Source organism: Anopheles gambiae, chromosome 2 (assembly GCF_943734735.2).
Source record: "Anopheles gambiae chromosome 2, idAnoGambNW_F1_1, whole genome shotgun sequence".
In the NCBI taxonomy this organism is placed as follows: Eukaryota; Metazoa; Arthropoda; class Insecta; order Diptera; family Culicidae; genus Anopheles; species Anopheles gambiae.
The window spans coordinates 101,382,356-101,409,448 of NC_064601.1; the positions used below are offsets into that span (position 1 = coordinate 101,382,356).

Here is a 27,093-nt window from a genome sequence, read left to right on the forward strand (position 1 = left end):
AATAAAAACAAATGGTTCAAAAAGCTTTGTAAATGCTCAATAAATTGTGCAATATTAAAAAATAATTGAGAAGCATCCAAAATTTATTGGGAAGCGACCCAATAGCGATTGGGAAATTTGATTAAAAAAAAGTAAGGTATTTCAGTTATTCTAACTGTGTTTTTGTTTTTGTTTTTTTTTTTAATAGTCAGACTAAAGTAAAGTGTTTGAAAGCGGGTAAAGTTCATAAAACGTGTAACGTGTAACGTAAACTGTAAACGTGTAATGAATAAAACGAATATAAACAAATAAAATGATATACAAAATCTACCAACATCGAACATCAACAAATGAAACACACACACAGTTGTACTAAACGAACACTATTTTCGGTTAAAACAGCAACAACACACTTGAACATTCAAATTCTATTAACATTTATTTGAAAAATAGTTTCCATTATGGTAGTAAAGGAGAAAAGAGAGAGAGAGAGAGAGAGAGAGACAGAGCGAAATGTGGAGTATTCCAGGTAAGAGCTTTTAGTATTACAATTTACAACATTTAGCAAAATAGAGAGTGGGAGAGATGAGACAGGTAAAACAAAAAGAAAACATTCCTTCAAAAGGAACTAGTGGTTAAAAAAAACCAAAGAAATTGGTAAGAAAAAGAGTAATAAGCTTACACATAATGCGCCATTAGTAGAATGTTTAGGGGTTTGTGTGTTTCCTATCATGTACTACTACGATAGCACACTACTAACTGGATAGTGGAAATCTAATAATTTACACAACACGCCTGCGCCTACTGTTCGATCGACAATCGGGATCGCAAAGGGGCAAAATTTTTTTCTGCAGCGCTCCCCTATAATTTTGTTACTCAAAAACTTTAACTGCCAAACGGATGGGATGCAATATGTGTATTGCACAAATTTAAAACAAAACACACAACTTTAAAAAACAAAAGATCCTACCGAGCGTCAGACAAATAGGAAACAAAACAAAAAAATGCCTAACATTATCGGTCCTCTCTCTCCGTTACGGCTCTTCTCTACTATAGGTATATATATATAGCTAGGCTAGTACGACATTCTTCTCGCAAAAGTTCTTCGATTGCAATCGATCGATCGAGGAGGCTGAGTGGCGGAGTCGTTGAAGAACGGCACTCTCACCCCAGCGATCGTATCGATCGCGATCGAACGAATTCTGGCAACTTGGAAAAATCTGGATTCGATTTAGGTTTGTGTTTTCATTAAAGTACATCAATTGTCCTACCTAATTGGTCGGGAGTGTACAGGTTTCCCGCATACATCTCCCCGACGGTGCATACTATTTACAGTTTGTGAACGAAAGCGCCCCCTACATATTGGTTCATTGCTGGCCTCTTGCTCGTTCTGGAGAAGGAACACACTGTTGCGTGCCTCAACATTCTCATCCATCTCTCTCTCTCTGGTTCGCAATTGAAGCATTTTGACTGCTTTCTCTAAACGAGTATTTCTTAATGCATGCTCTGCCTCACGGTCATCTTCTACCAAACGCTACCACTGCCGAAGAAATCCATCGATCGAGCCTGAATCTAACTTATTATGCAGAGTCAAACACAGGCTCTTCTTATACTCTTATACCGGCAGCAGCAATTCGTTTCTCTCCATCTCTGGGGTAAGGAGTCACCTAGCTAGCGCAGTTGTTTGAACTTTCTTCCTTCCAGCACAACGGGAAAGAAAAGGGTATTTCACGGGTTCACACACGGGCGGGAGGCGAGTTCTTACTTCTTAATGTTACTGTAGCCGGAGTTGACCTCCAACCCTCGGTAGTTTTCCGGATAGACGTAGATCGCTTTCCGCTCCGACGCTTGGGCCTGATCGTCCTGCTCCTCGGACGAGGTCAGTGCGTACGAACCATAGTCGGCACTATTCTCCACCGATGACTTCGTTTCCATCTGCTCGACAATTCCACTGTCCACGATCGGGACCTCGTCAAAGTTTTGCGTTTTGGCGTTCTCCTCCGCTACCTGGACGAAGGCGGCCGACAGCTCACCGCTCAGATGCGTCACGCCCTTGGTCGCGATGTCGTACATGAAGATTTCCTGCTCGTCGTAATCGTTCCTTTTGAAAATTCGAAACAAAAACAAATAGAATTTTAAAATTGTATTTTTTAAAAGATATTTCAACCCCTCCCATTTAACTTACCTCGTCACCAGCAGCACCACGCTCTGCAGATCGACGTCCGTCTTGCCCTCGCGGTCCAACCACCGGCGGAAGTTCTCCCTCGACGGCTTCTTGATCAGCTGCTTCAGCGCTTCGCCCGCAATGAACTTGATCTTCTTCGAGTCGAGCAGCACATCGCGCTCGAACCGCGACTGCTGCTGCTGCTGCTCCTGCTCGGCCGCATCCTCCTCGGCATTGATCAGAAACCCGCCGGTGCTGCTGCCCTCGTCGCTCTCCCCGCTCTTGCCCGCCGTCGACGACGCTCCACTATCCACCGGTGCCAGCACAACGACGCTCGCAATCTTACGACCGCGCAGCTCCGCCACATCGGGTATCGGGAACTGGGCGCCATTGATCTTCAGCGGCAGATAGCGATTAAACACCTGATCCGACGCACCCGAATCATCCTCCCCGGTCACATCGACCGACGGCAGAATGGTCGAGTCCTGCTTAATGTAGCGATCCGTCACGTTGCGCTGATTGTTCGAATCAAACCGCACCACCTTCAGATCAACGTTCTGCCGCTCCGGCATCGTCACGATCGTTGGCTGGTCTTCCTCCGCCTGCTGCACCGCACCCTCCTGTCCCTGCTGTGCGATTTCGTACCGATCGCGCTCGTCCCGCTTGTCCTTCACATCGTAGTTCTTGGTGATGAACTTCTCCGCCAGCTTGTCACCGTTCGGTTTCACCACAGACAGCACATTGCTCGACCCGGCCAGCTGCGAACCGCCGCCCGCGTTGAAGAAGTTGGCCAGATGCTCCGGCGGCAGATTCTCCAGCGCCGTCTCGCCGATCTTATCGTAGTCCAGCACGCTGATGTCGGCGTTCTCGAGAATGCCCGAAGAGAGGAGCTGCTCGCGCAAGTCGTCCGGTACCTCGGCGGGCAGCTCGAACAGTGCCTTCTGTTTCTTCTGCTCCACTGCCGCCTCCTCGGCGGGCGAAAGAGTGGTGGTCGTTGGCGGTGCGGCCGTGGTGGTCGTCGTGCGGTAGGCGGTCGTCGTCGGTGTCGGTGGCGCCGTGTAGCGATTGACGGTTGTGCGCGGAGTCGTGGAGAACGTCGGCGAGTAGGTGGTACGGGTCGTACCGACAGTGGACGGTGTACTGCTGCCCTGTGCCGCCACCGCGTTGAAGTTGGCATTAAAGCGAGGATCCACGCGGTAGTTCAGGGGCTCGGAGTTCGGAATGATCTGCGCTGCCTGCTGGTTGACGTACTTCTGCGGCGTCGGCAGCGGTCCAATGTTGGTGGCGAGCGGGCCAATGTTTTTGTTCTGGATCGTCTCGATCGTGGGTTCGATCGAGTGGCTAATGAGCTCCTGCGATGGCTGAATGTTGTAGAACGGAGGCCGGTTGCCCGTATCGGCGGAGAGACGCTGCGAAGTCGCGGCCGGTCCGTTGACCGTTTCCGTGATGTGCTTTTCGTACTTCGATACGGACGGTACCAGTTCGCCGCCGGCCGGCAGGACGTGCTTCAGGTTTGCCAGATGCTCGTTGCTGGTAAGGCTGGAGAGGGATGAACCCTTCGGCTGTTCCGGTGCGCGGGTGGGACCCAGGTTCGGTGCTGCCTGCTGCACCAGTCCACCCTGTACGGGGCGTGGCACATCGTAGTAGTTGGGTCGTTCGTTCTGCTGCTGGAAGGTGGGCGTTTGGGGTGGCTGTGGTGGACGCGCCGCCAGGAACGGTGGCTGCTGCAGGCTGGACGGTGGCGGTGGTACAGGTTTACGGAACTGTTGCTGCTGCTGCTGCTGCTGCTGCTGCTGTACCTGAGGCTGCTGTTTGTAGAAGTTGTTGAACGGTTGGTTAAACTGTGGCTTCGGTGGCTGTTGGGCCGGCTGCTGTGGCTGCTGTTGCTGCGGCTGATACTGCTGTCTTAGCGGTGGCTGCTGGTTGATGTTGTGCAGCGGAATTGGGATCGGTTTCGGCTGCTGGTACTCTTGGCGCTGGAACTGCGGCTGTTGCTGTTGCGGTTGCGGCTGGGGCTGATAATAATTTGGCTGCGGCTGTTGCTGCTGTGGGGCCGGGAAACGAACCTGCTGCGGACGTGGTTGAGGCACTGGCGCCTGCTGCGTGAAGTACTGCGGTTGTGGCTGTTGCGGCTGGGGTTGCGTGTACTGTCCACGGTACTGGAACTGTTGCTGCTGTGGCTGTGGCTGAGGCTGTGGCTGAGGCTGAGCCTGCTGGTACACAACACGCGGTGGCTGCGGCTGCGGCTGCGGTTGTGGCTGGTAGTGCTGATGCTGGTAGTGCTGCTGATGCTGCTGATGCTGCTGGAACTGTGGCTGCGGTTGGGGCTGCGGTGGTGGCGGTGGCTGCGCACGGTACTGCTGCGGAGGGGCCGGCGCAAATCGCTGCTGTCCAAAGTTTTGCGCCTCCTGATGCTGCTGCACAAGTGGCTGAGCTTGCGGTGGTGGTGGCGCTTGATGATGATACTGATGTTGCTGAGCCTGCACATTATACTGATGATGGAACTGCTGCTGCTGCTGCTGCTGCGGCTGCGGTGGTGGCTGATGTTGCTGTACCGGTGGCTGCGCCTGATAGTGCTGCCGCACCGAACGATCGTGCTGCTGCTGCACAAACTGCTGGTGCTGCTGGAAGAACACGTCCGACTTGGAGCGCTGATCGACCGCGTGCTGGGGCAGCGCAACGATCGGCTGCGCCACCGACTCACTCTCCGACTCGGACACCTGATGGCCCGACTGGTGCTTGTCCTCCACGCCGAACGAGATGCGGATGCCACTGTTGCTGTGGTACTTCTCCGAGTCCGGGTTGATGACCGCGCGCAGCGTCGTCGTCTTGAGCGGTGGGCTGGGCGTTACGATGATCGGCTCCTGGGACGGATCCTCCTCCTCCTCGCTCTCGTCCGGGATGGGCTTGATGGCCGGCAGCGGATCGTCCAGCACGAGCTGCCCGTTCGTCTCGTCCTTGTGGTACTTCACGTAGAACACCTGCACCTCCTCCTTCTTGCGCTTCTGCTGCGGCAGGATGGTTTGGGCGTCGAGTGGCAGCGAATCGTTGCTCTCCTTGATGATGATCTCGATGATTGGCTCCGGCGGCTCGATGTAGTGCGGATGCACTACCGGTGGCAGCGACTGGAAGCTGCCGATGCTGTTGCTGCTGTCACCTTCGAATCCTGCAAAAACAGAGGCTTAATGTGTTACTCAATTCAAAGACAGCTAGAAAAAGCGCTCATCTTACCTTGGAAACCCCCAGAGGATCCGGAGAGTGCCGATCCGGCGTGCTGGTGCTGGAACGAGTACTGCTGCGGCTGGATGTAGTTGCTCTGGTAGTGGTTGTACTGGCCCGGGTCTTGGTACGCGTGCGACACGCGGCGCTGGGCCGTGTGCGCCGGTACGGTCTGGTAGTAGTTGTAGCCGTTGCCGTTGCCGAAGTTGCCGAACTCGAGCGTGCGCTTGCCGCGCGCCTCCCGATCGCTGCCCGGTTGCTTCGGCTCGGCGGACTGTTTCGTCGTCGCTGGCGTGGTGACCGACGTGGCGGCCGATTTCGTAGTCGTCGCTGGTTTCGCCTTTGTTGTGCCGGTGGGGCTCGTCGTTGCATTCTTACACTCCACGTACCCATGGAGGACCACCAGGGTGGCGACCGCCTGCAAGATAGGGAAGGAAAATGGTGAAAGCGATTAGTGAGAGCAATTTCTGGTACGTTTAACGGATTCTTGTGCATTGCAGCAACGATTGCAGTGGAATTTATATAATTGGAGTACAATTAAATGAATAATTAAAACCATCGAAGGGTGAGACGGTTTAAAGCATCTCAATGTAGTCATGTCCGCAACGAGACTATTAATTGTTGTAGATTTTTTTATTTTAAAATGAAGCAACAACTCCCGACTCCTATTCCAATATTTTGTTTTTACATGAATCAAACTTCATTCAGCGTCATCCCAAGAATCCAAGCACTGTGGCTTAAGATCAACAATATCGCTTCGTAATCCCCAACCGGCCAGTGACTGGAGACGATCAGTGGAATTATTTTCTCACACGTCAAATGCCTTCGGGCCGCCCTGTTATCGGATGACTTTCACTTTCGCTTCATCCAGCAGAACAGAACATGCATCACGCCGGTGGTGGCGGTGAAGAAGGTTGCGTACTTTTTCACATGCCTTCAAAAAAACACCTGGCTGATGGTAGGGAGCAATCCCAACCGGTATCTTCTTCACTAATCTGTACGCTGTAACGTAATAGCGTCGATCCGTATCAGTGCACGATCTTGCGTTCTCGCGCCGGGTCTCACCGGGAGAAGATGCGCCCGGTTGGTACGCGTGTGGTGTTCTGTTCACTTTCCATTTCACGCCCCTTGCTGCAGCCATTAATCATTTCGGGGCCGGGTGGAGCCAGCTTCCTTCACCATCCAGGGCGCCACCTCGAAAGGGTGCCCGGTACCGATTGCTTTCCCGTGCAGTGCTTTCTGCCGTGACCACAGATGACGACAATAATGTCCAATTAAAAATGAGTTAAATTTTTTAAACGATCGCAATGATGATGAGCCTTCGGGTGGCGGTGGAGCGCCTGTGTGGTGGTGAACCTTTGCAACCAACGGCGACTCACAAAAGCGCTCCCTCCACTCGGCATTGTCCGATTGGAATCTTTTCAACCGTTTCGGTGGTGATGATGCTTTTGTGTACAGTGGCCGCAATGGAGCATGTGGTGCCGCCCTGCGCAATGCCAGGCAACGTGGTATCTAGATGGCGGTTTGAGCCATGGTGAGCATCGTATGCGCATCACAGGTTCAACAGGCGTACCCTGGTGCGCACACTGGAGATGCGATACCCGCATTGCGCTGAAAGGATAAGATAGCAGTTCGGTAATGGATAATTATACAGCATGCTTAACGTAACCCTTCAATGGCGAATTGTTTGAGCCGCGAGGGTACATGTTTTGGGTTCACAATTTTCCACCAGTCAGCCTCTAGGCTTGTGTTTGTAAGCTATGAAGCTGATAGATTTAATTTCTATACTCTTCCCTTGTTGTAATTACAGCGCCACCAAAGGTTCCCTTCTTGCATAAAACCCTTCAATGCATACCCTCTTGAGGCTGTTTCCTGTCTGTAAACAAAAAAGTAAAACACTCAAAAGTAGCATCTTCTTCATATTTGAATATTTCCCACACGTCCATCCGTGCATTTTAGCATTCGGCAAGCAACCAGATCTCGTCATGATCACGCTCTGACAAACCGTGACCACGAGGCGATGCGATGAGCTGCAGATGGGTGATCTTTCACCCGGCCCATCCAACGAGGGAGCTTTTTTTTCGGAGTAGCTACCGAAACTAGTGGCCACCAATGTGGGACCCACCATCACTTTACCAAAATGGGTGATTTTACAACTTGTTATGATTTTCAAATGAGCTTCACCCACTGGCACCTCGCGCCATGAATATTGCAGGGCCGGACCGTTTAGCTCGTTGGTCACGCTTTATTTAGGCAACGCTGTGACGTTGCCGTTGTTCAACAACTAATTAATCACCCGCGGTTGTGTTGAGGATGTGTGGCTGTGTGCTATTTCCTTGATGAGCAATGGAGGATGGGAAGATGTTTTAGCGCTGCTGGCTGGCTTGCAACAATGTTGCAAACGTGGAAGTGGAAAAACTGCACCAGACTGTCAAGAAATGTGGTTATGCAATGCAGCTTGTAGAGTGCAGGAAGTGTTTAACTATCACACAGAATATATGCAGGTTTAAAAGAGAGAAATATGAAGATTTGATGTTAATAATCTAAACATTGACAAGACATAAAGCAACACAAAGGACCCAAGGGGATTCCAAACTCATCACCAAACTACAAGATTCCCCACTAGCGATCAACCGGTGCAAGAAGCTATCGTTAATCACACATGACTCAATTTTCTTTCCCCCCTAGAGCCTTGAGCGATTAAAGATAGCTACGCTCGACGAGACAAAGCAATGACACGGCGATGCTCACCCCAAATATTGCCTTCATTCGGGAGTCATCGCCATCGCCCCAATCGTTCGCTACACGCTTCTGCCGCTGCTATCACAGCACGGGATCATAAAACTGCTCAACAGAACGTACAGCTCGTAGACCACACCACACGGTCGTTCGATTGGATGGCAGGGTTTGCCGGGTCACACGATCTTCTCGCCTTCGTTCGGGCCGGGGAATCGATTTATTTCTCCGGCCCTGCACCATCGTACCCAATATTCGTACAACACATTCTGGACACACAACGTTTTTACATCATGCGGACAATAAATCAGGGGATGGCTTTCAGCAGCAACAGCAGGTTCAACTTCTGGTAGCCATCCCTCCCGTGTATGTGATTCCTCACACTGCCAGAAGCTGCCGATCGGAGCAACGGGTTGAACGAAAATTTTTAAAATCCCACCGGAACGAATAGACGGGGTGCCGAAAGAGAAAGTCGTCGTCTTCATTTGAGAGGTGTTTTGTGTGTTGGCTTATTATATTGCTTGATGTTGTTTTTTTCCTCTCGTACACCCCTTCTAAAATTCAGTAACAGTCACTTGGGTGTAGTTTTTCGCCTTCCCTCCTTCCACCGACAAGGCCACGTGACTTCGCTGTACAATCATGCATCGTTACAAGCGACGCTAACGTGTACTGGTTGGCTCCGATGTCGGATGGCAGCAAACGTGTTTCTTTACCGTACATGGAGCCTAATCTGGAGATTTATGCTTTCGGCAAACTACTCGAACGACACTGCGCTGCGGCGTTGATTTAATTACAACCGACAAGAACGATCCCTCTCTCTGTTCGGTGGTTCAACAAGGATAGATCCCGTTCGTCCCCGCACGTAGCACTGCCTTATCATAAAATTATAAGAATTTTAATGAACCGAGAACCATCGGCTAAACCTCATGAAATTGGTAGGATTTCGTCGGTGTCGTCGCACCGATCAAACGGTTCCAATGTGTTCCTTTCACTTTCACCCATCCACCACACACCGCACACAACAAATGGTGTGTCGGGAATGTGTCAATTGTGTTGCTACTTTTAGGAGCCCGGTGGATCCTGTCCGATAGGTTTGATTGTTGCGCGATCATTATGTCTTATTTGTTTGTACCTCGCTTCAAATGGGTTGTTAAAATGAACCTTCTTCCCTCTAGCTTTAATAACTCTCTTAATTTTACTAAGCTGATGTCAAATGCCGTCAAAGCATTCTAAGCACCGTCTTTACTGGCGAAGAGGACAAAAGTCGAAGCATTTAGGTGTCAATCGTGAACGCATTGGTTCCGTGTAATCTTGTGTAGAAGATCGCCGTTGACCGTTAAGTCAATAAAATGGTCCTACAAATGAAGGGGATCATAAAGAGTGGGATCTGTCTCTAGGAAGTGTTACAATGCCAATTAAAATGTCTTCTTAGCTCTATTCTAAGTATCTATCCTTAGCTAACTCTAATTTGATACAGCTTTTTGAAGCAAACTGTAAGATGAAACATTATTTGAAGAATGTTGTTAGAAAAACACAATTTTTTATGCTTTTTTTTTCTTGTAACGAAATTACAGACTTAACTTATTTTAGGTGAGTTTGAAATCATTCATTTTTAATATAAAAAAACCCCTTTTATTATCAATTGTTCGGTAGATGCCTTAATGCATTTGTTATTATTTCATTTTTAAATTAATTAAATTATAAAATAAAAGGAAATTTAAACAAAACCTCAATGCAGTACACCCATCCAATCGACTTAAGTCATCGCCATGAAGGATAAGTTAACCTTCCCCAATTACAAACTGTAATACGACATACAAATGAAACAATCGTTACGCAAAAAAGTGCAACCAGCGCCACCGGTGTACCTGTATTCGCCAGTATACTGAAAAAACACACCATCCATCATCATGCGGAATTAAACGAAGCACAACGAAGTCGCGATAAGCGTTGAATCGCAAAGATTATCGCAAAGGCACGGGAGGATCAGCCTTTTTTGCTCGGGCACCATCATAGAGCGGTGGTTGTAAAAACGAAGGAAAAGCTCTCTGGCCGCGTACAACAAACACAGCACGGCACAGGTGCACCCTGGGCTGCTTTCGGTAAATCGCAATTGAAGTTTGGCCGCTTCCATCCATCAATATTTATCCGCACGTAGAGCGATGGAGCAGGCCTGCAGTAAGCCTTTCCGTTTTTTTGCCCCTAATCCGCAGAGAGATTGTGGCGGCAGGCGGCCGATACAAATGGAAAGTGATGTTAAGTAATGCTTAAAGTTTGTGCTTTGAGCACACAGCTTCACACACACACAAACCGCCGTACATTACTGACCCACTAGCCCTTTGCCTTGGGTGTACGAAACGTGCCTCGACCGCCGATGGTGCATTGATGAGTCCGGTGGTTCCATCCATCAATTTAAGCGATTCGCAAATTGTTACCTACTACGCCTACCGGACCAAGCCGAGCATTAGCGCTTTGTGTGTGTGTGTGTGTGTCTTAAATCTTCCCAAAGATAGCTACAATGCCTACACTCTTCGCCTTACTGTAACAACATAATTAACACGCGGGACGCTTTTGATAGTTTTGTCCATCGAAACGGTCAGCCACAACAGTTCCTCGTATCGAGCAGGAAGCGAATGGTGGTGAATGATTGAAGGTTGAAGGCCCCCCCCTTCCCTGTTTTTTAATTAGATTTCTCCCTTCAAAACATAATCCCATCACCACAAAAGCTTGTCACATTAGGGAGCATTTTCGTTGAAAACCTTCATCCCTTTGTGCGTTGGGATTTTCACGACGATCGTAATGTGTCACTTTATCGCCAATCAATCGACACGTGTTTTTTGGTTTTCTTTTTGGGGGATAACGTGATTCGGTTCAAGCTGTCAAGATTTAGGGGAAGGGGTAGTAGGGGGAGCAAAAAATGTTTGAAACAACACCACGTGAGAATCACCGTGAGTTGGATTAACGCTCCGGAGCAAAACCGGAGACGACGAACCCGGTCGATCATCATTCGATACAATCGTAAAAACGTTCGCTAGTACCCACGCCGTTTCGGTGTACGAAAGGGAACGAAAATGCTTCCACCCGTTCCCACCCTACCCAGTGGCTAACACGGTGTTCGATTTGACTGTGTCACCCGATGCCCGGCTGTTGGATCTTCCACCGCCAATAGAAGCAACGAAACAAAGCGCGTCCCGCGTCCCGTAAAACTTTCACTTATTTATCCTCCCTTTTTCCCGAACGACACACCGCACACCAAATCACGGTCAGCGGGACGGTCTCTGTGTGTGTGTGTCACAAAGGGGCAGGAACGAGATACACACACTCGAAAAAAAAACGACGACTCGCCGTGTATTTCCGTGTCCTCCCGGAACGGTAACACGAACCCTGTAACGCGGCGGAAAGCGCGCGCGCGCGCACTCACGCTCCCGCGGTTCATAAAGCAAGTCCATCTGATTTGAATTTTACTACCCCGTTCGACCCAATGTGTGTGTGTGTGTGTTGGGCGCAGAGTGGAAAAGCTAATCAGCACGGGTCGCATTCCGGGAGGGTGAGACCGTTCCGGATCTATTTCGCGGTTTCACGTGTGTGGGACCTCCTCGTCGCTACTACACTTCGGGGATCGGAGGAGGCCCGGGGAGCGGGCGAGGAGTACGGGGCATCGTTATCTCGCAAAATAAAGGGAAAGTTCCTTGAAGCGAGGAACCCCAAGGTGGCGAGGCTGTAGGAAGTTGAACCAAAATAAAAAAGCTGTTTTTAGGGAATCGGATACAGCGGAGGGAGAGCGTTATCAAAGCTATTTTATCGTGCCGCCCAGCAAGCCACCCAGCTAGCCCACGGTGGAACATTCCTGAGCGAAAGAGTGTAGCATAATAAAATTAGCATCGGTTCGTTGTTTGATGACCATTTTTGGAGCACCATCAGCACCAGTCCCGATAAGGCAAAATGAAGGAATTTATGTTTTAGGTCCGCTTCTTTTCTTCCTCTTGATTGTCGTATCTCTCGCTCCGCTGTTTAGGACAACTTCATCAGCACAATCTCATGTTCCGGTAAATTGAACAACACACTTTCAATTTCAACTCAGTTCCCCTGTGACACGGGAAAATGTCGGTACAAAAATCCAGCCGACAAAAGTGTAACGTCTTCAAAAACCTTGTCCCCTATTAAATCATCCCATTGCGAATCGACCGTCTTACGTATTACAGGTGTGCTTATTGAAGATTCTCCAAGGCACCAGGTGTTTTTATTGCTACTTTTTTTATCAACCACTGTCGTTATGATGGGCAAATATTCATCACCGGTCGAAGTGAAAGGCAGACTGTGTTTCGTTGGAAGGGTGCACAACGTGAGTCTTTTACCTGATGTTTAACCGATCGATACATCCCCGCGATCGCGCACACTCTGTTACGCAAAAAAAGGCACACTGTGTTTGGTAAAACGTTATTTACGTGTGAGTGTGTGCGAGTGTGTGCATAAATAATCCGAATTAACCGAAAGGACACGGACATCGCGGATGTGGTAACGAGCGCGCGCGCGTTCAATTAAAATGCACACCATATCAGAGCCCGGTGTGCGCATCACATAGATTTTGTAGTTTATTTTTTGCCCCTTTCCTTCCTCACCCCCAGTTGTGTGCTTCCTTTCCCTCGTTTTATCGACGATGCTTCGCACATTGGCTGTAACCTTTGATTGCAGCACCGCAATCAGTGTAACCAACACACACACTCTCTTTGCTGACGCGGCATTATCCGGCAGAGTGGTGTGCTGAAGGGTGAATAAAACCGTGGAAAAGGCAAACAGACACACACACACACGCGGACACATCACGCCCGCAGGCAGTACACTTTCCTTTGCCATATCATATGACTCCCGTACACGACACACAGCGCGCCGAAACCGGACCCCGGGGTCCGGTTTTGGTTTGAAAAACGAAAGACTTCACCGCCGAAGCGACGAACCTCTCTCATCTCTCTCTCACACACCTTCCCGTACCCGTAGAACGGGTTCGGTTTGGGGCGAAAATGAAGGTTAAGCGAATCGTTTGATCGGCGGTAGGTGGGCACATTCAAAAAGGGAGCGGTTCCTGGGTGTGGTGAACCATGCGGTCCGGAACTTGGGCCCCAACCGACACAATACGACGCCGTATTTTATCATCCCATTGCGAAGAAAGTCGAAGCTTCCGACCACCGCCAAACGCCTCTCTGCAATAGTCACGCGGGGTAAAAAAAAAGAAAAACGAAGAACTAGCGAATGAAATCCAATGTAGAGGATCGCCGATCGGAATCGGATTGAAATCCGAGATAGCTCGACTCGCCCCCCGGATCGAAGATTCATTCCGATTTTACGGCGGGAAGTATTCCGTCGTAAGAGGCAGCAGCGTAAGACGGCGACACACTGATAAAGGGCAGCAAAACACAAGCCCTCCACACAACCAGTCGAACTCGTTTGGTGTGTGTTGTTGCGATTGCATGCTTGAAAGTCAGAAAGTCACCGTTGGACGATGACGCGCGTGGCTTCGGTGAAAGACACTTACACTTTCGTTCGGCGTGCGTTCCCCCGAAGCGCGGTTGTCGGAATGTTGTCCTTTAGCGTGAAGCGTCAACTAGCGGCGGGGTAGGAGCAGGAAGCAGAAGGAGCGAAACCCATCTCCAAACGGCGGCGGCGACTGCGGACACAGCCGGCCAACCCTGAAAAAGGGAAGTGATGCATGCTGCAACACCCTATACAGAGGAAGAGGGTGGGACCCTCCTTCTTCTTCTTCTTCTTCAACCGGTGTGGTTAGGGAAGTGTTTGCCATTCAACAACCCAATCCACACGTACCTTACCCCCAGTACCGGTATTGCGGGTTGAACCTTTCTCCTTTCGTTCAAGGATGCGAGCGAACCGAGCAGGAATGTTTGCAAGTTGCACCGGGCCAGAAGCAATTGCATCGCCGCGCGCTTGCGTAACACATCCATCATTGAGCGGCTGAGCGGCTGAGAAAGTGGCTCGCTGTACGGCCGGACATACAAAGGGGACGAGCACGTGAAATATGTCCCGCAGTGGTCCGATCGCAGTGATCTGGCTCTGCCGGGGCCCTAGTGGCAGTCTATTAGCATGCAAATGAAAGGAAATTTTTCCCCGTTGGTCGTCCCTTCCGACTCCGTCGCGTACGACAAACGCCACCTCTCCCAGCCATTGTGCGGTGACCACACATTCCCGAGATTGTAATCGAGGAGCTATCCAGCAATGACTCTAAAAAGCTAGGGGACAGCAGATGAAATGGATGACCTCCTGTAGATCCCATCCAAATTGGCAAAAGGGGCAACACGGCACTCGTTCTTCCCCTATCTTTGGCAGCGTGGGTAAGGAAACCTGGCCGAGCTAGAGCGAAAGATAAACGAGCGTTTTATTTTTCACCACCTTTGTGTGTGCTTGAGCTAGACCGCAAGAAGCGAAGAGCTCCAGAAGAAAGTAAAAACAGACGACCGCTCTGCTCTAGCGACGTGTGCTCTAAGAGCGGTGTCGTATTTTAACTTCGTTACCCCCGAAATAAAGCCACCCAACGGGGGGTGTTGCTGCATCTTCCTTCTTGGTTTTCGTTTTTTTGTTGTGTGTGCTTGAGTACTGAATTTTAAGGCCACAACACACCCAATCTCGTGCGAGATAGCGTCTCCAGCTGGACTGCTTAATTTATTAATATCGTACTTTGTAGTCATTATCGTTTTCATCGTCTTTTCTTTAGACGGAGAGAGTGCCCTAATGCTCTCGTGTGACAGTGGACGGGTGACAAACCTGCGCGCCGTGGTTAATAGGGTCCCTTAGGTTGGGTCGAAGACCCCCAGGCACCATCACATCCTCCTTCATGGGGTGCGCCACTTTATCTGGCTTAAATTCTTTCCTCCTCCCCCCGCATCCGAGCGAGTTTCGTGGCACCGTATGTAATGACCTTAATGCTGCTTGATGAGGTCACTAAGCATGGATTGTTGTGCTGTTGTTGCGATGGTGCATCTTTTGGGTGGCCACTCGAACTGCATTTGAGATCGACGATAAGTGCGATTGTCCCCGCCTTTGAGTCTCAGTTTTCATGGTAGTAGATAAAACTGTCCCCAGCGTATCGGCACATTGCTTTCCTTTCATTAAAAGAGGTTGGGAAATTTGAATGCCTCTTTAGGTGACGAACCTCCCTTTAGGAAGACGAAGGAATTGAAGAGGACAACACTGCGGTTGGTATTAAAGTATGAGAACAGGTCAGCCTCAATTGCACAGACTCTTTTGTATTGCTATCTTAATTACCATCTCGTTTTAAAGTCCCTTAATTGAAAGCGAAACTATTTCTTAATGATGATGATTTTGATGACGCAGTTTTGGTGAAAAATGGTAAGTTTAAAATAGTTTCAATAAGAACTATATTTGGTAACAACTTGCGTTTTTAAATTGAGTGAAATAATAAAAATTGTTACTTTCGTATGGTTCAAAATTAAGTTTTAATGGGATGCTTCACTATTTAATTACTTTAACCTCATAAAAAGCTGCAGCGTACAGGGTTTTTAGGGATTCTCATACTTGTGGGATACTTTCATGACTTTTTCTTACAGGAAATGAACTGTATGTGAAAGGAATTGGACTCTATTAGCATCTTTTTTGGACAAATCCAATAGGAATTCCCAATAAGCCTGTCTATAAAGTTTGGCATAGAGTCCAATTCTCATCCTATCAAGTTCACTTCCACTTTAAAAAATCAAGAAAGTATCCCACAGCAATGAGAACCCCTGAAAAACCTTGTAAATACAAAATGTAAAATTTGCCATAATCAAAAGCTTGATTGAAAGCTGCTATTCGAATACATTAATTTTCTAGCTGATGTTGCACATAGCTCAGTCGTAGAGGAAACAACTTCATTCAAACACACACACCAACACCTCCTTTCATGCACCGCCCAAAACGCTACAATCGTTCGATAGGAAACGAGAGCAACGACCTTCCTGCAACTTGAACACGACGCAGCATAGCGGCCCACGTGTTAAGCCGGAATCACAAGAGCGCGAAGAGAGCATCTCACTCAGACAAAAACACACAACACCACCACCACCACCGTCGTCACGATCGTGGTTCGGAAGCCCCGACCCGGCAGGAACCTTCTCCTCCCGAATGTCACGACCTCCAAATGTCACCTCATCAGCCCGGGCGGCAATGGGGCGGCGCGTCCATATCTGTCATCGTGGCCCCGTCACTTGATCCGTCCCGCCCGGGAGGAAAAACGATCGAAGCAAACAATGCGCTTTCCGACACACCGGTTCACGATCGTGCAGTTGATTATGATGAGTGTGTGTGTTGGTTATGTTTGTTGCCGCCAACGTTGAGATTGATCGTGGCCCTTTTGCGCAAGATGGAAAGTGATAAGCCGGGAGGGGTTTTTGCTGCAATTGCACCAGCGGTGACAGCGGTGACTGGTGAAACGATCCTTGACGCCGGTTCCGGTGTGTGTGTGTGTGCATGTGTTGAGTGTCGGAAAAGCGAACCAGATAACCAGCATTGCACACGATTCTCACACAAGATTACATCTATATGATTATTCTCCTGCTGCTTTCGTTCGTCCTCTGCCGTATTGTAAATGAAAGTGAAACTAGCGCTTTTCTTTGTGTCCAAAAAATTAAACCATTCCTCACCAGCTGTGAAGGGGGTACACGTTTGCGTTTAAGTGAGTTATTACGCACCACAAGCAAGAGCTGATCATTTCAACAAACTGCAACCGTATTATAAGCTCATCGCAGCTTCGCATTTATCCCGAGCCGCCACGGGATCGCTGGAGAGGCGAAAGAACAAATCCGCTGCACCCGCGGCAACGGTGTTTAATCTCATTAGGAACGGAAAAGGAGGCCTGGGAACATCTAAACACACAGCCACAAAAGTATAGTAGTGTTTCATGTTTCGTGTACTGTACTTTCCCCGCTCTTTCCATTCTGCTGCTCCTTCGGTGACCGAAAAAATAAAACCGATTAGAAGCTAACCCGTGTACCGGTGGGCATGTGGTCCATGTGATGGGTGTGTGTGTGCGTCTATAAAGTAATAAATCTTGTGGCAGCATCCGTCCAGCGGTAGGGCTCACCGGTGCTCCGGATTCAAGCTCTTCCTCCGAAAATTCTTCTGCTGCTCTTCCTGACCCGATGCTCCCGATGCCAATGACCTGAGCAGTTCTGTCTGGCGATTTGCTTCGGCTTCGGCAACGAGAGCAAACGATTCCATTGACCTCGGCAGCACCGTCAAACACTTACTTCCGTCCCACAAGGCAAATAGGGCAGGCCGGTATGGCGTGCGCACTCCAAAGGAGGGAAAAAACAACGGTCAGCGAAGGAAGTTGCAGGAATAAAATGAAATGAAAATGAGATCTTCAGCCAGTCCGACACACACACAGACACATAAAAAAGTCAACGGGCGGTCTTGATGCGACGGTTCGTCGCTTGCCCGCCCGTTGTATTCTTTTGTGCAGCCGGTCGGTTTTGTCCGGGATGGGTTTAGTTTAATCGACTGTTTTAAGTGGTGATTTGCATTGGCTTTCCTGTGGCTGTGATTTACCTTTACCACCACCCGATTATGCACATCCCCCCTCTCCCTCTACCTTACATAGCTCGGGTGACAATCTAATTAGCGACGACTAGCGCGCGAAGTGAAAGTGCCGCCTTATCGGGTTTAATGACACTGCGGCTTCGATGTTCGAAAATTCACTTAAGCAATTCATTTACATTGTGTGTTGGGGACGGCTATGAAGTGGAGGACCGGAATTGCTACGACTGACAAGCAAGCAGGTAGCGTAGCGGCTTTGGGTGAAATGAAAATTGGCTCGCTTTCGGTCGACACAGCCATTATGCCAAATTCGAACGCCGCACACCAAAAAACCGCGGTAGCCAAATTTCGAATCTAAATAAAGCTACCAAGCGATGATGATTGCGATCGCAGTTTACCGATCCCGATCACGATTAGTGGAGCAAAATTGTACCACTTAGGTGGCCGGGGAAAAGGGAAGCCCCATCCAATCCAATCAATCGTCGAAAATAGCACCCATTGCAGTGGTTTGATCGAGTTCGATTGTGAGCCACGAGCGACGGCAGACAGGCAGACAGGCAGGCGAACCCGCGCGTGCCAAAGTATGCTAGAAGCTCCGAAGTGCGCGCGCACGCTGATCACTTGTCGCAGAGCCCATGGCATGTTATTATTTCATCATAAACTCACGGCAAGCAAGGTAATCGAACAGGAGAGAGAGACAGAGAGAGATCACTGACGCAAACCAACACAATGTTGCTGGCCTGTTCCCATCACGGCGAGAGAAGAAAATGAAAGTGTTTTCCGCAAGTAGGATGATAAAGACGAACAGTCGATCCCGTGCCGCGGGTGGTAGGTAGCGATAGTTTAGACGGTGCGGATCGTTTTTCAATCGGATGCGGTAAATTATCCCTTGCGAGCGAGAGGGACCAAGGAGTGAGATGATCGATGCGGGCCGGGAGTGGAACCCTGGGACAGTGGGGCGGGCAGATTACATGAGCATGCGCATTAATCACCCGGCCGGACGGGGCCCAGCAACCGACAGCAAACAGACGTTTATCGATAAACTGTTTACTGACATGGCATGGCGGGAAAACGCGCTGATGAGTGTGAGCGTGTTGAAGGAAATGGAAGGAAATTTGCAGTGATTTTGTGTGAAAAGTACAGAGAATGTAGATAAGTTTTAACATATTTATATGCGCATTTTTAGAATAATAACAAATATGGAATAAAGAAAAAGTTGGCTCAAAAATAGGAAAATTTGTCTATTTTTTCGTTCTCCCTTGACATTGTGGCGTGGACATTGCACTGGCATCGAGAGCAAAGTAAACGTTAATTGTAATATTTATTGTATATGATTTATTGTAAATAGCTCAATAATAAAGTATTATGTTACAGTTGGAATCTAATACGCCTAATCAAGACTTAACCAAAAATATTACAAAAAACTAATAAAATGTGTTTGCCATCAATCGACCACTAAACGAACCTTTACAGACGATGAATATGCTAAGGGGATGAAAAGATTGGAGCAGCTTTTTCCTCTCTTTATATATGACTTACTTTGCAGAACAATTTGAGTGCCTCTATACAGCCAAATCCTTTGCACAAAGCGACAAATGTAAAAGGCTCCTTCGTGGAAGGCAATAGACCCTTCACAACATTTACTTTTACCCTTTCCCCTGGATTGAGCTGCTGTACCCGAGAGTTACAAAGCTTCTCCCGTTAATTCCCTCACATTACAAAAAAAAAAAACAGAATGCTGCAGTGATCGAGCAAATTGATTGTACATTTCACGGCCCAAGCAGCCCCAATATTCGAAAACGGTCACCCGACAGCTTGCCAATGCTCCCCCAGATGTGCTAGGCTAATATATTCCCTAAGGCCCCTGTTCCGAGGGCTGCAAACATTCATCTACGATTCGCTGCAGCAAACCACCCCCGCCCGTCGGACACGAATTTGCGATTTTATGCGATTAATTTTCTCACCGGGGGCAGATGGAATGGGGTGGCACCGGGGGGACAGGTTGCACCCTTTGTTTGTTCTGCGTTGAGAGGGCACGCGGCAGAGGGATGAGTGAGCCGTCCTGCCGTGCAAAAAAAAACGGCTTCTCATTTTCATCCTTCGCTATTGACCGCCAATTAGCGGATCCAATCATCAACTCGTCCACGCTCACTTTGTGCGTTTCGTTTCCCCCCCCCCCCCCCCCGGATCGATGGCCGAAAGTGAGCCTCGCACAGGGAGAATGGCAATCCGATTTCTGGTGTCCGTTACTTTGTTGGCGACCGAGCCTTTCATGCTGGTCACGATGCAGAGTTTCTGAATGAGAAAAAAGAGCTCCAACTCGAATCTCCCGGAGGGCCCGTTCCAACGCCCCGTTCCAATCGATAGCGGTCAAAGGTCAGGCGAAGGTGCGGTGTACACGCCGTACACCACGGGGGAATCTATTTTCGATCCGATGCCGTACCCCCCTCAATTCTCGCCTAATCTTTGGGGCCACTTTAATCGCGCGGATCGCTTCCTGGCCCGGTGCTCTGCAGTGCAGGCAGCCGGACAAAGATGCAACCCCCACGGTTTAGTAGCTCAGAAACAGGGAAATGGGGAATGATTGTCCAAGGACCATTTGCGCTACACTAATGTACCTTTCGATACCGGTAAATCAAGGGAGGGAGGGGGCAGTGGAGCGGTGGTACTGGGCCGGGCTTTATCGTGCCTTTTTTCCCTTGTGCGGGTGATTCTTCGCGGTTCATTGCGCAACGACGATTTGGCTAATTGAATTTATTGCGAGAGGAGGCTCCACTGGGTCGGGGTGGGTCTGAGTTGCCGTTGAAGGCTTTATTTCCGCTACACTTTACGATCGAGCATGGGTTCATGGGCCGGATCGAATCGAAGTGACGGTGCAACGCGCGCGGATAAAGAAGGTCCATTCGGGAGGATATGTGAAACATTATGCAACACACACACGGAAAGGATTATGGCAAATCCCTTTCAACGAAACATTCATTTTTCAAAACAAAGATCATCAATTGCCACGTTACCATGGACATTGAACAATCAGTTGTGTACAAAAATGAAACTCATGATCCTTGAAATATATTAAAATCGTTAAAGGAATATCTGTCTTCCTTGCAAAAATATTGCAAATATCTTGGAAAAGCCAAACAGCAACTTCACCATCAAATTCCTTCATTCAATTGTACATTTAACAAACAAAAACACACACCCAAACACTCCCACACAAGCCCAGACTATCAATGGCATAACAGAAAAAAACGCAGCCTGATAACGGTAAGCTTATTGGCACCGGCACCGGAGAAAAGCGGAAGCAAACCGTACACAACTTGTACACGTGGGCTGTGCAATGGCAAACTGGCGGCTGGGCAGGTGGCACGAATGGAAACCATTGCAGCAGCAGCAGCATGGCAGCACGGGCATGGGAAAAATGAATCTTCCGAATTGTCGGAGCAAAGAGAAGAAGCAGCAACAGCAAAAAGCCGTGCGGAAAATGGAAATTATGTAAATCAACACCGACGCCTATTTTATTGCTCTCCTTATCTGGCCCGCGTTGGCCCCAAGTGCTTTTGCAAAAGAAGAGCGATGGCAAGTGGTGTTGCAATGTGTAGTGGTGGGTTTTCCTACCGCTTGCTACCTTGCAGTGGCATCATTTTTTAAGGTGAGGAGAGAGCAAAGAGAATGAAGAGAGCGATGTGCACGAGTGGGCTGAATGCACACCTAATAAACGTTTAATTTGTTGGTTTCTTTATGTTGCGCTTCGATACGGCAGAACGAAACTAGTCAATAAGTTGTTTGAGAAAGATCATCTCAACAAGTTGCAATAATGTTGAGTTACTAATATTTGTTGAAGTACACAACATGAAATGGTTTGCAAACACGCTTGCCAACCGATTTGCCACAGTCGCGTGCAGATGATGACTACCCTTTCCGCCGCCTCCAAATGTCAAACGTTATTATGTGAACTCACACGAGTGGGGTTCCTTCTTCGAATGGCAAACACTACTCATTACATTAAGCAGCACCCACCCGAAACCCGCTGCTCTAATTCCGACATCGACATCATCTTACCCAAAAGCGAACCTTTAGCGGCATAATCGGGCATTACGTTACCGGAGAGCCCTCCAGTAATTGCAAAACCAGCCACAACAACGGATGCGGCGTTTGCTCCCTTTTCTGTGCTTATCTAAACCTAACCTTACGGGAACGGGGTACAGAGAGTACGAATGCATGTACCACTCGCCAATGGAATCACAGCAGCATCATCTCAAGATAGGTTTGTATCATGCACTACATGCTGTTTACTTTCAGCATTGCCCCCCGCGGCGCACCGAGAGCACAGCTTTTCTTTCATTTCCCCGTGAGATCTTTGCCCGCGTATTGTTGTTTTGATGTTTTGTGGGTTTGGGTTTTGTGCGGGATGCAATCTAGCCCGGAAGTTCGTTGCGTTGTTACATCTCCTCTGCCAAGGGTACCGCAATGCCAAGGTAATGGTGGAATGTGGAATGCTATCAGCGAAAATGGAAACTACTGGAAGAGATTCCCTTTTTGCTCGCATTTAGCACAGCACAGCGATGCTGAATTTCGGAATTTTGCCGATGACAAATTGGTGGCGAAACGAGGCGCACAGCAAGAGACGGCAAAAGCACATCTCGGAAGGACTTGAAAAAAGTGAAACTCACCCAGAGGTTTGGAGCCGATACGGTACACGGTGGGAATGGTTTCGAAAAGAAATCAGCGCTTTGTCCCATCTTCAACTCTCCCTGCCTGCCCGATGATATCGATAAGCCTGTCCCCGGCTGGCAAAGTGGCCAACATTGGCGCGTGGTGTAGGTAAATATTGATTTAACGACTTCATTTTTACTTTGCTTCCCCTCTAGCACTCTCTCTCCCGCATCATCCAGTATTCCGTGCCGCATAAAAGCAGTGTGTTAATTTCTCTCCCCCCCTCAAGACCCTAATTCCAGCCGGTCGGGGAGGGTGCGTGAGACAAACACCTGACCGCACACGATGGCACGCAGTTGACAGACGCGCTTTGCCGATCAGAAAGCGAAGGAGAAGCTCCGGTTTGCTTCCCCCATTCCCCGACCCAAAAGTAAACCTCACTCTGACCAGGCAACCTGGTGAAACAATCGGACCACTGCTGCCCGAGAAGCGAAAACGAGACACAATTGACTTCCCATCGAAGACTATTGGGAGATGAAGAGGAGACGCAGTCTTTTTTCTGTCTCCTCTTGTTGTTGTCGTTAAAAAAGCGCCGAGAGAGATAGCGCGGGGAAAAATGTAAATAAATAAATAAATCAGCGTTTCGGGCACCACCACCACCAGCCACTCCTCCGCTCCGAATGCCGACACCGGCCCCGACCGAGACCGTGTGGTGGACGGATGCTGAGGTCATGGTAAGATTTCTCTCACGGCTGCCGGTGCCTGCTGCCGGTCGGAGGATGAACCGACGCGACAGGTGACTGCAGATTCCGATGGTGAAATACTTTCTAAATTTCGCCCAAACAAACTTGTCCCCTTGGCGCGCGATGGTCTGTTCATTGGCCCTGACGGTGCGTAATCCGATTGTGTGAAGTAGGCGACAAAATCGGTACCGTGATGACGCACAAAGTGATGTTATGAATTACATTTTTTTTTAATAATTGTCACTTGATAGAGACAACTTGTTAGTGTAATGATTGGCATCGGAATTTGATGTTATCGTTTAAAAAATTAGTGATGCATCATCAATGCACGCTGGTTCTGATTGTTATTATTTGTTTTATTAATTTTGAAACAACACTTGTTTTTAATTGATTTTGGAACAAATTTACAAAACATTGCTTCCCAATCGAAGAGGGTTCGTGTTCTGCTATCGTTGAAGTCTTCCGAAGAGAACAGCTTTTCAAATAAATTGTTCAATATTATTGCGATAACAAACGAGTTTTGTTTCACTTTTTTTTACAAAATATAAATTACACCACAACTCGATTTCAAGTGCATAATACGTCGTGCGGTGCGTAGTGTGCGTTGATTGAAAGTGAAAGAAATCCCCACAGTCCCACATAACGGATGACCACTGATACGCACACAGCCGACCGTGTGTGTGTGTGTGGGGGGGGGGGGGGGGGATGCAAAACTTGAATTTCTCGTTGAGGCTGTCGTAATTACTTTACTACCCTTTTCATCAATCCAGCGTGTCCACCCGTGCACACCCATTTAGTTGATCTGGAAAGTGTTTTCCCCCTAGTTTGCGCCCCACAAACACACACAGACAGACGCAAACGCCCTTTTTACATCCTGCTAAAGGTGTTCGGGCGCTCGATTTCCGTCTCGCAAAGGCGGTGAAGTGGTAGTACATAAATCTGTACACATTTCGTAGGCAGTGGCTCGCTTTGGGGAAGAAAGTATAATTTCTTTTGAAAAAAGAGACCTTTTGAAATAGCGGTCGACTTGTTCCTTTTCTCAGCTCATTTTTTCCATTTTTTGGGAGGTGAAAGAGAAATTGCCAATACAAACAATGCAAAGAAAATATAAATACCGATCAATCAAGCGTTTCAGATCGGCTTGGTGAAGTGATTCACACAAAGGAGCTCATCGGAGATCGGTAGGGACATTCCATTCATCTTCATACATCTTACATTCATCTTGATACACTTCAAAATTTGCACAAGAAATATCATGCCATTTTAATATTACATTCAGTATTTAAACATGTTAGAATTAATTAATTTATATTTAAGCTCTAAGCATGAAATTAACCAGTTCAGCAGGAAAACAAAAATCACCCGAAACGAAAGTGAAACTGATGTCACTTTCCTTCCACACTCCGGGCCGAAATCTAAAGTGCCGCCGCACGTAGGCGGACAGTTCGTCAAACAAATGAAGGGAAAATGCAGTGCCGTTGTGCTGCAGATGTTACATATCCCGCACCAGCGGGAAAGGTGTTGAGAAGCGACAACTCATTCACAAGCGAATGACCACAAGTGGCGACCCGCACAGGCAATCACTCATCACTACCAAAGACGGGCCGCCTGGCAAGGGGTGTGGAAGAAGGTTGTGTAATGAAGCTATAAATTCGAACACCAGGCGTACACCAACGCAGACGACCTCGGTGCGTCTTCGGTTGGGCAATTCCGCGGGCACATCCATCCATTACGGAATTACCCTCCCATTCCGTATGCCCCCCACGGTCCGGTTTCCCGGCCAACGGATGCGGGCGTTGCGGTGGTGCCGCGGAGCATTGGCGTGGGCGTAAAGCAAACGTGCAAAGATTTGGAAACATATGCGCGCTGGTGCGTCTGTAGCGGCAGTATGCAAAATGTTTTGTAAACATATAATGATTAAGATCTCGGCAGGTGCTACTTCGCGCAGGGAGTCTTTGGCGAAATGGTGCAGATACATGCAGTTGCTTTAATTATTCGTTACAAATTAGTTGTAAACTTACCAAAACGAACAACCTCATCGTGGACAGGATTTAAACAACCAAGCACGGACTGTCTATATGCACTATAACACTTGGAGTGAAAACACTCAGATCTGGCGCACTTTGTAACTGATCACTCCGCTGCCTCCGGAAACAAACACTGCACACAAAAGAAAGTTACTCCTCCCGACGCCGAACGGCAACCTGCAAAACGGAGCTGCAAATAGGGGGTAAACATCCACTTTAGAAACAAATACGAAAGAAACACCCAAAAGAAAAAAAAAGAGGAAGAAAAAAACAATCACGAATTCACTAATCGCACGTGCGCATTACAATTGAGCGGGTTCGTTTCCTGTTTCAAGTGTTTCGCGCATTGAAGTCTTTCGTTGCAAAATTGTTCCCGAAAATAATCACTTTGATTTTACTCCGTTTCTTGTTTGGCCCCTGAGACTTGAACGTCATTTTTGACGGTATAATATGTTCTTTTCACAAACGATTTGTGTTTGGACCGTATTTGAAGTCACTGGGTGGTTCCCTTTTCTATGTTAGGGAATGTTTTACACCTTCTTGAAACATGCACATAGCATACCCACTGCTTTCGCTGATTATTCGGTCACGATTTTGAACTGTTTCTTCTTTTTTTTAGGTACAACGGGCCATATTCAGCACAAGCACGGTCATACAAGGTGTGTAAGTGAAAACGAAATTTCATTCGATTATCATCCACTCGCGGAATGTCACTAATTAGTCATGTCACGAATATTCGCTACTAGCAGATTTCGTTGTAGTGTAGCTTCTTGTTAGAAACGCGTGCGTTGTAGTATTATAGCGTCTCGCTAATTCATCACTGGAACCTTTTTTCCCTCTCACTCAACTAACTAATTCATCTTCTAATTGTCAAAAGTTAATGTCTAGAAGAAGAAAAAAACACACTTTTCTGCTACCATGCCCCAGGGGGCGGAAGTTCGTCGCTTGCTGTGTGCGAAGGCTTTCACTCGTTCTCACGGCACACACACACACAGACACAACCGTTCAATTTCACACGCCTTGCCATTCGTTTAGCACAATCTCAGCTGCTCCCGAGATGCCCTGCCAGTGGCCAAACGCGCCATCAAGCAAAACAGGATCACAGTGTTAAGGGGAAAGAAACATCATACGCAGCGTGCCAAAAATTCAATCAATCTTCCAATATACTGTTTTTTTGTTTTGTTCATTTTTTTGCACGTCACTTATGTGTTTGTTGACCCGCTTCTTTTGCTGTTCGCTGCATTTGGTTCCAAGAAACGGAAAGTTTCCAACCGAAAAACGAAATTACGCTCATGTTGGACAGCTTCAATGAAAAAAAAAACACGTTCTTTGCCCAGATCACTGTAACTCCCTTTTTTTTAGTCATGATGAGAAGGTGGAAAAATTCGTCTTAATTTTCGCTCCCTCTTAGCAACTAGATAGATCACATATCCAAGCACCAACAGGAACACTCTTCAGGTACTTCAGAGCAAGTTTCGCGTATTATGTTTTTGCTGCCATTGATTTTTTGTTATTTTCATAAGGCTCGATGATTTCGAGACGCGAATTTTCGTTCGTTCGCTACTTTCACTCTCACTTCGCACTTCTCGCCCGTCCGCCGGAAACACTGTCCTTTCCTGCTGGGTGCAGAATCGATCATGCTGCGTCACGAATCGCCCTCGGCGTGTTTGGCGAACCACGCGAACGGCAACACTGACCTTACGAATTTCGAGCGCTTGTTAAAACAAAAGCGGCGAGTTGCGATAACCTACAAAACTGAAAAACCACACTAGCACCGTTTCGACTCTACGCGATACACCACCGAGCGAAATGGTGTGAAATCGTCACAATCCTGCCCACGGAACGTCCGATACTACCTTTCGACGCTGACTGAGGAACGCTGGCGCGCGTCTGTCTCGCTGGACAGTCCGTGATCGTTTGAGCTGCCGGTCGGTTGGGGAAACAAATTTTTATAAAAGCAACCGTCGACCTTTAGCTGCCCCGGCCGCTGGAGAGCGCAGCATTTGGAGAGCGCACATTCAAATGAGGCCCC

At 48.3% G+C, this 27,093-nt stretch overlaps 1 protein-coding gene across 3 annotated transcripts; it reads right to left on the reverse strand.

The window, feature by feature from the left end:
- Nucleotides 1-399: 399 nt before the first annotated feature.
- LOC5667332 (mastermind-like protein 2) lies at nt 400-27,027 on the reverse strand. Of its 3 annotated transcripts, none has more exons than XM_061645250.1 (5): nt 26,918-27,027; nt 25,056-25,251; nt 5,375-5,780; nt 2,165-5,309; nt 400-2,080 (listed from the first exon to the last, which is right to left on the reverse strand). In XM_061645250.1, exons 2-5 carry the CDS (start codon nt 25,071-25,073, stop codon nt 1,741-1,743), a joined length of 3,909 nt encoding a protein of 1,302 aa, XP_061501234.1. In that variant the 5' UTR covers nt 25,074-25,251; nt 26,918-27,027; the 3' UTR covers nt 400-1,740. The 3 variants fall into 3 exon arrangements, with proteins under 3 accessions (XP_061501234.1, XP_061501237.1, XP_061501235.1); XM_061645253.1 differs by lacking the exon at nt 26,918-27,027 and adding an exon at nt 26,813-26,902; XM_061645251.1 differs by lacking the exon at nt 26,918-27,027 and adding an exon at nt 26,759-26,863.
- Nucleotides 27,028-27,093: the final 66 nt, after the last annotated feature.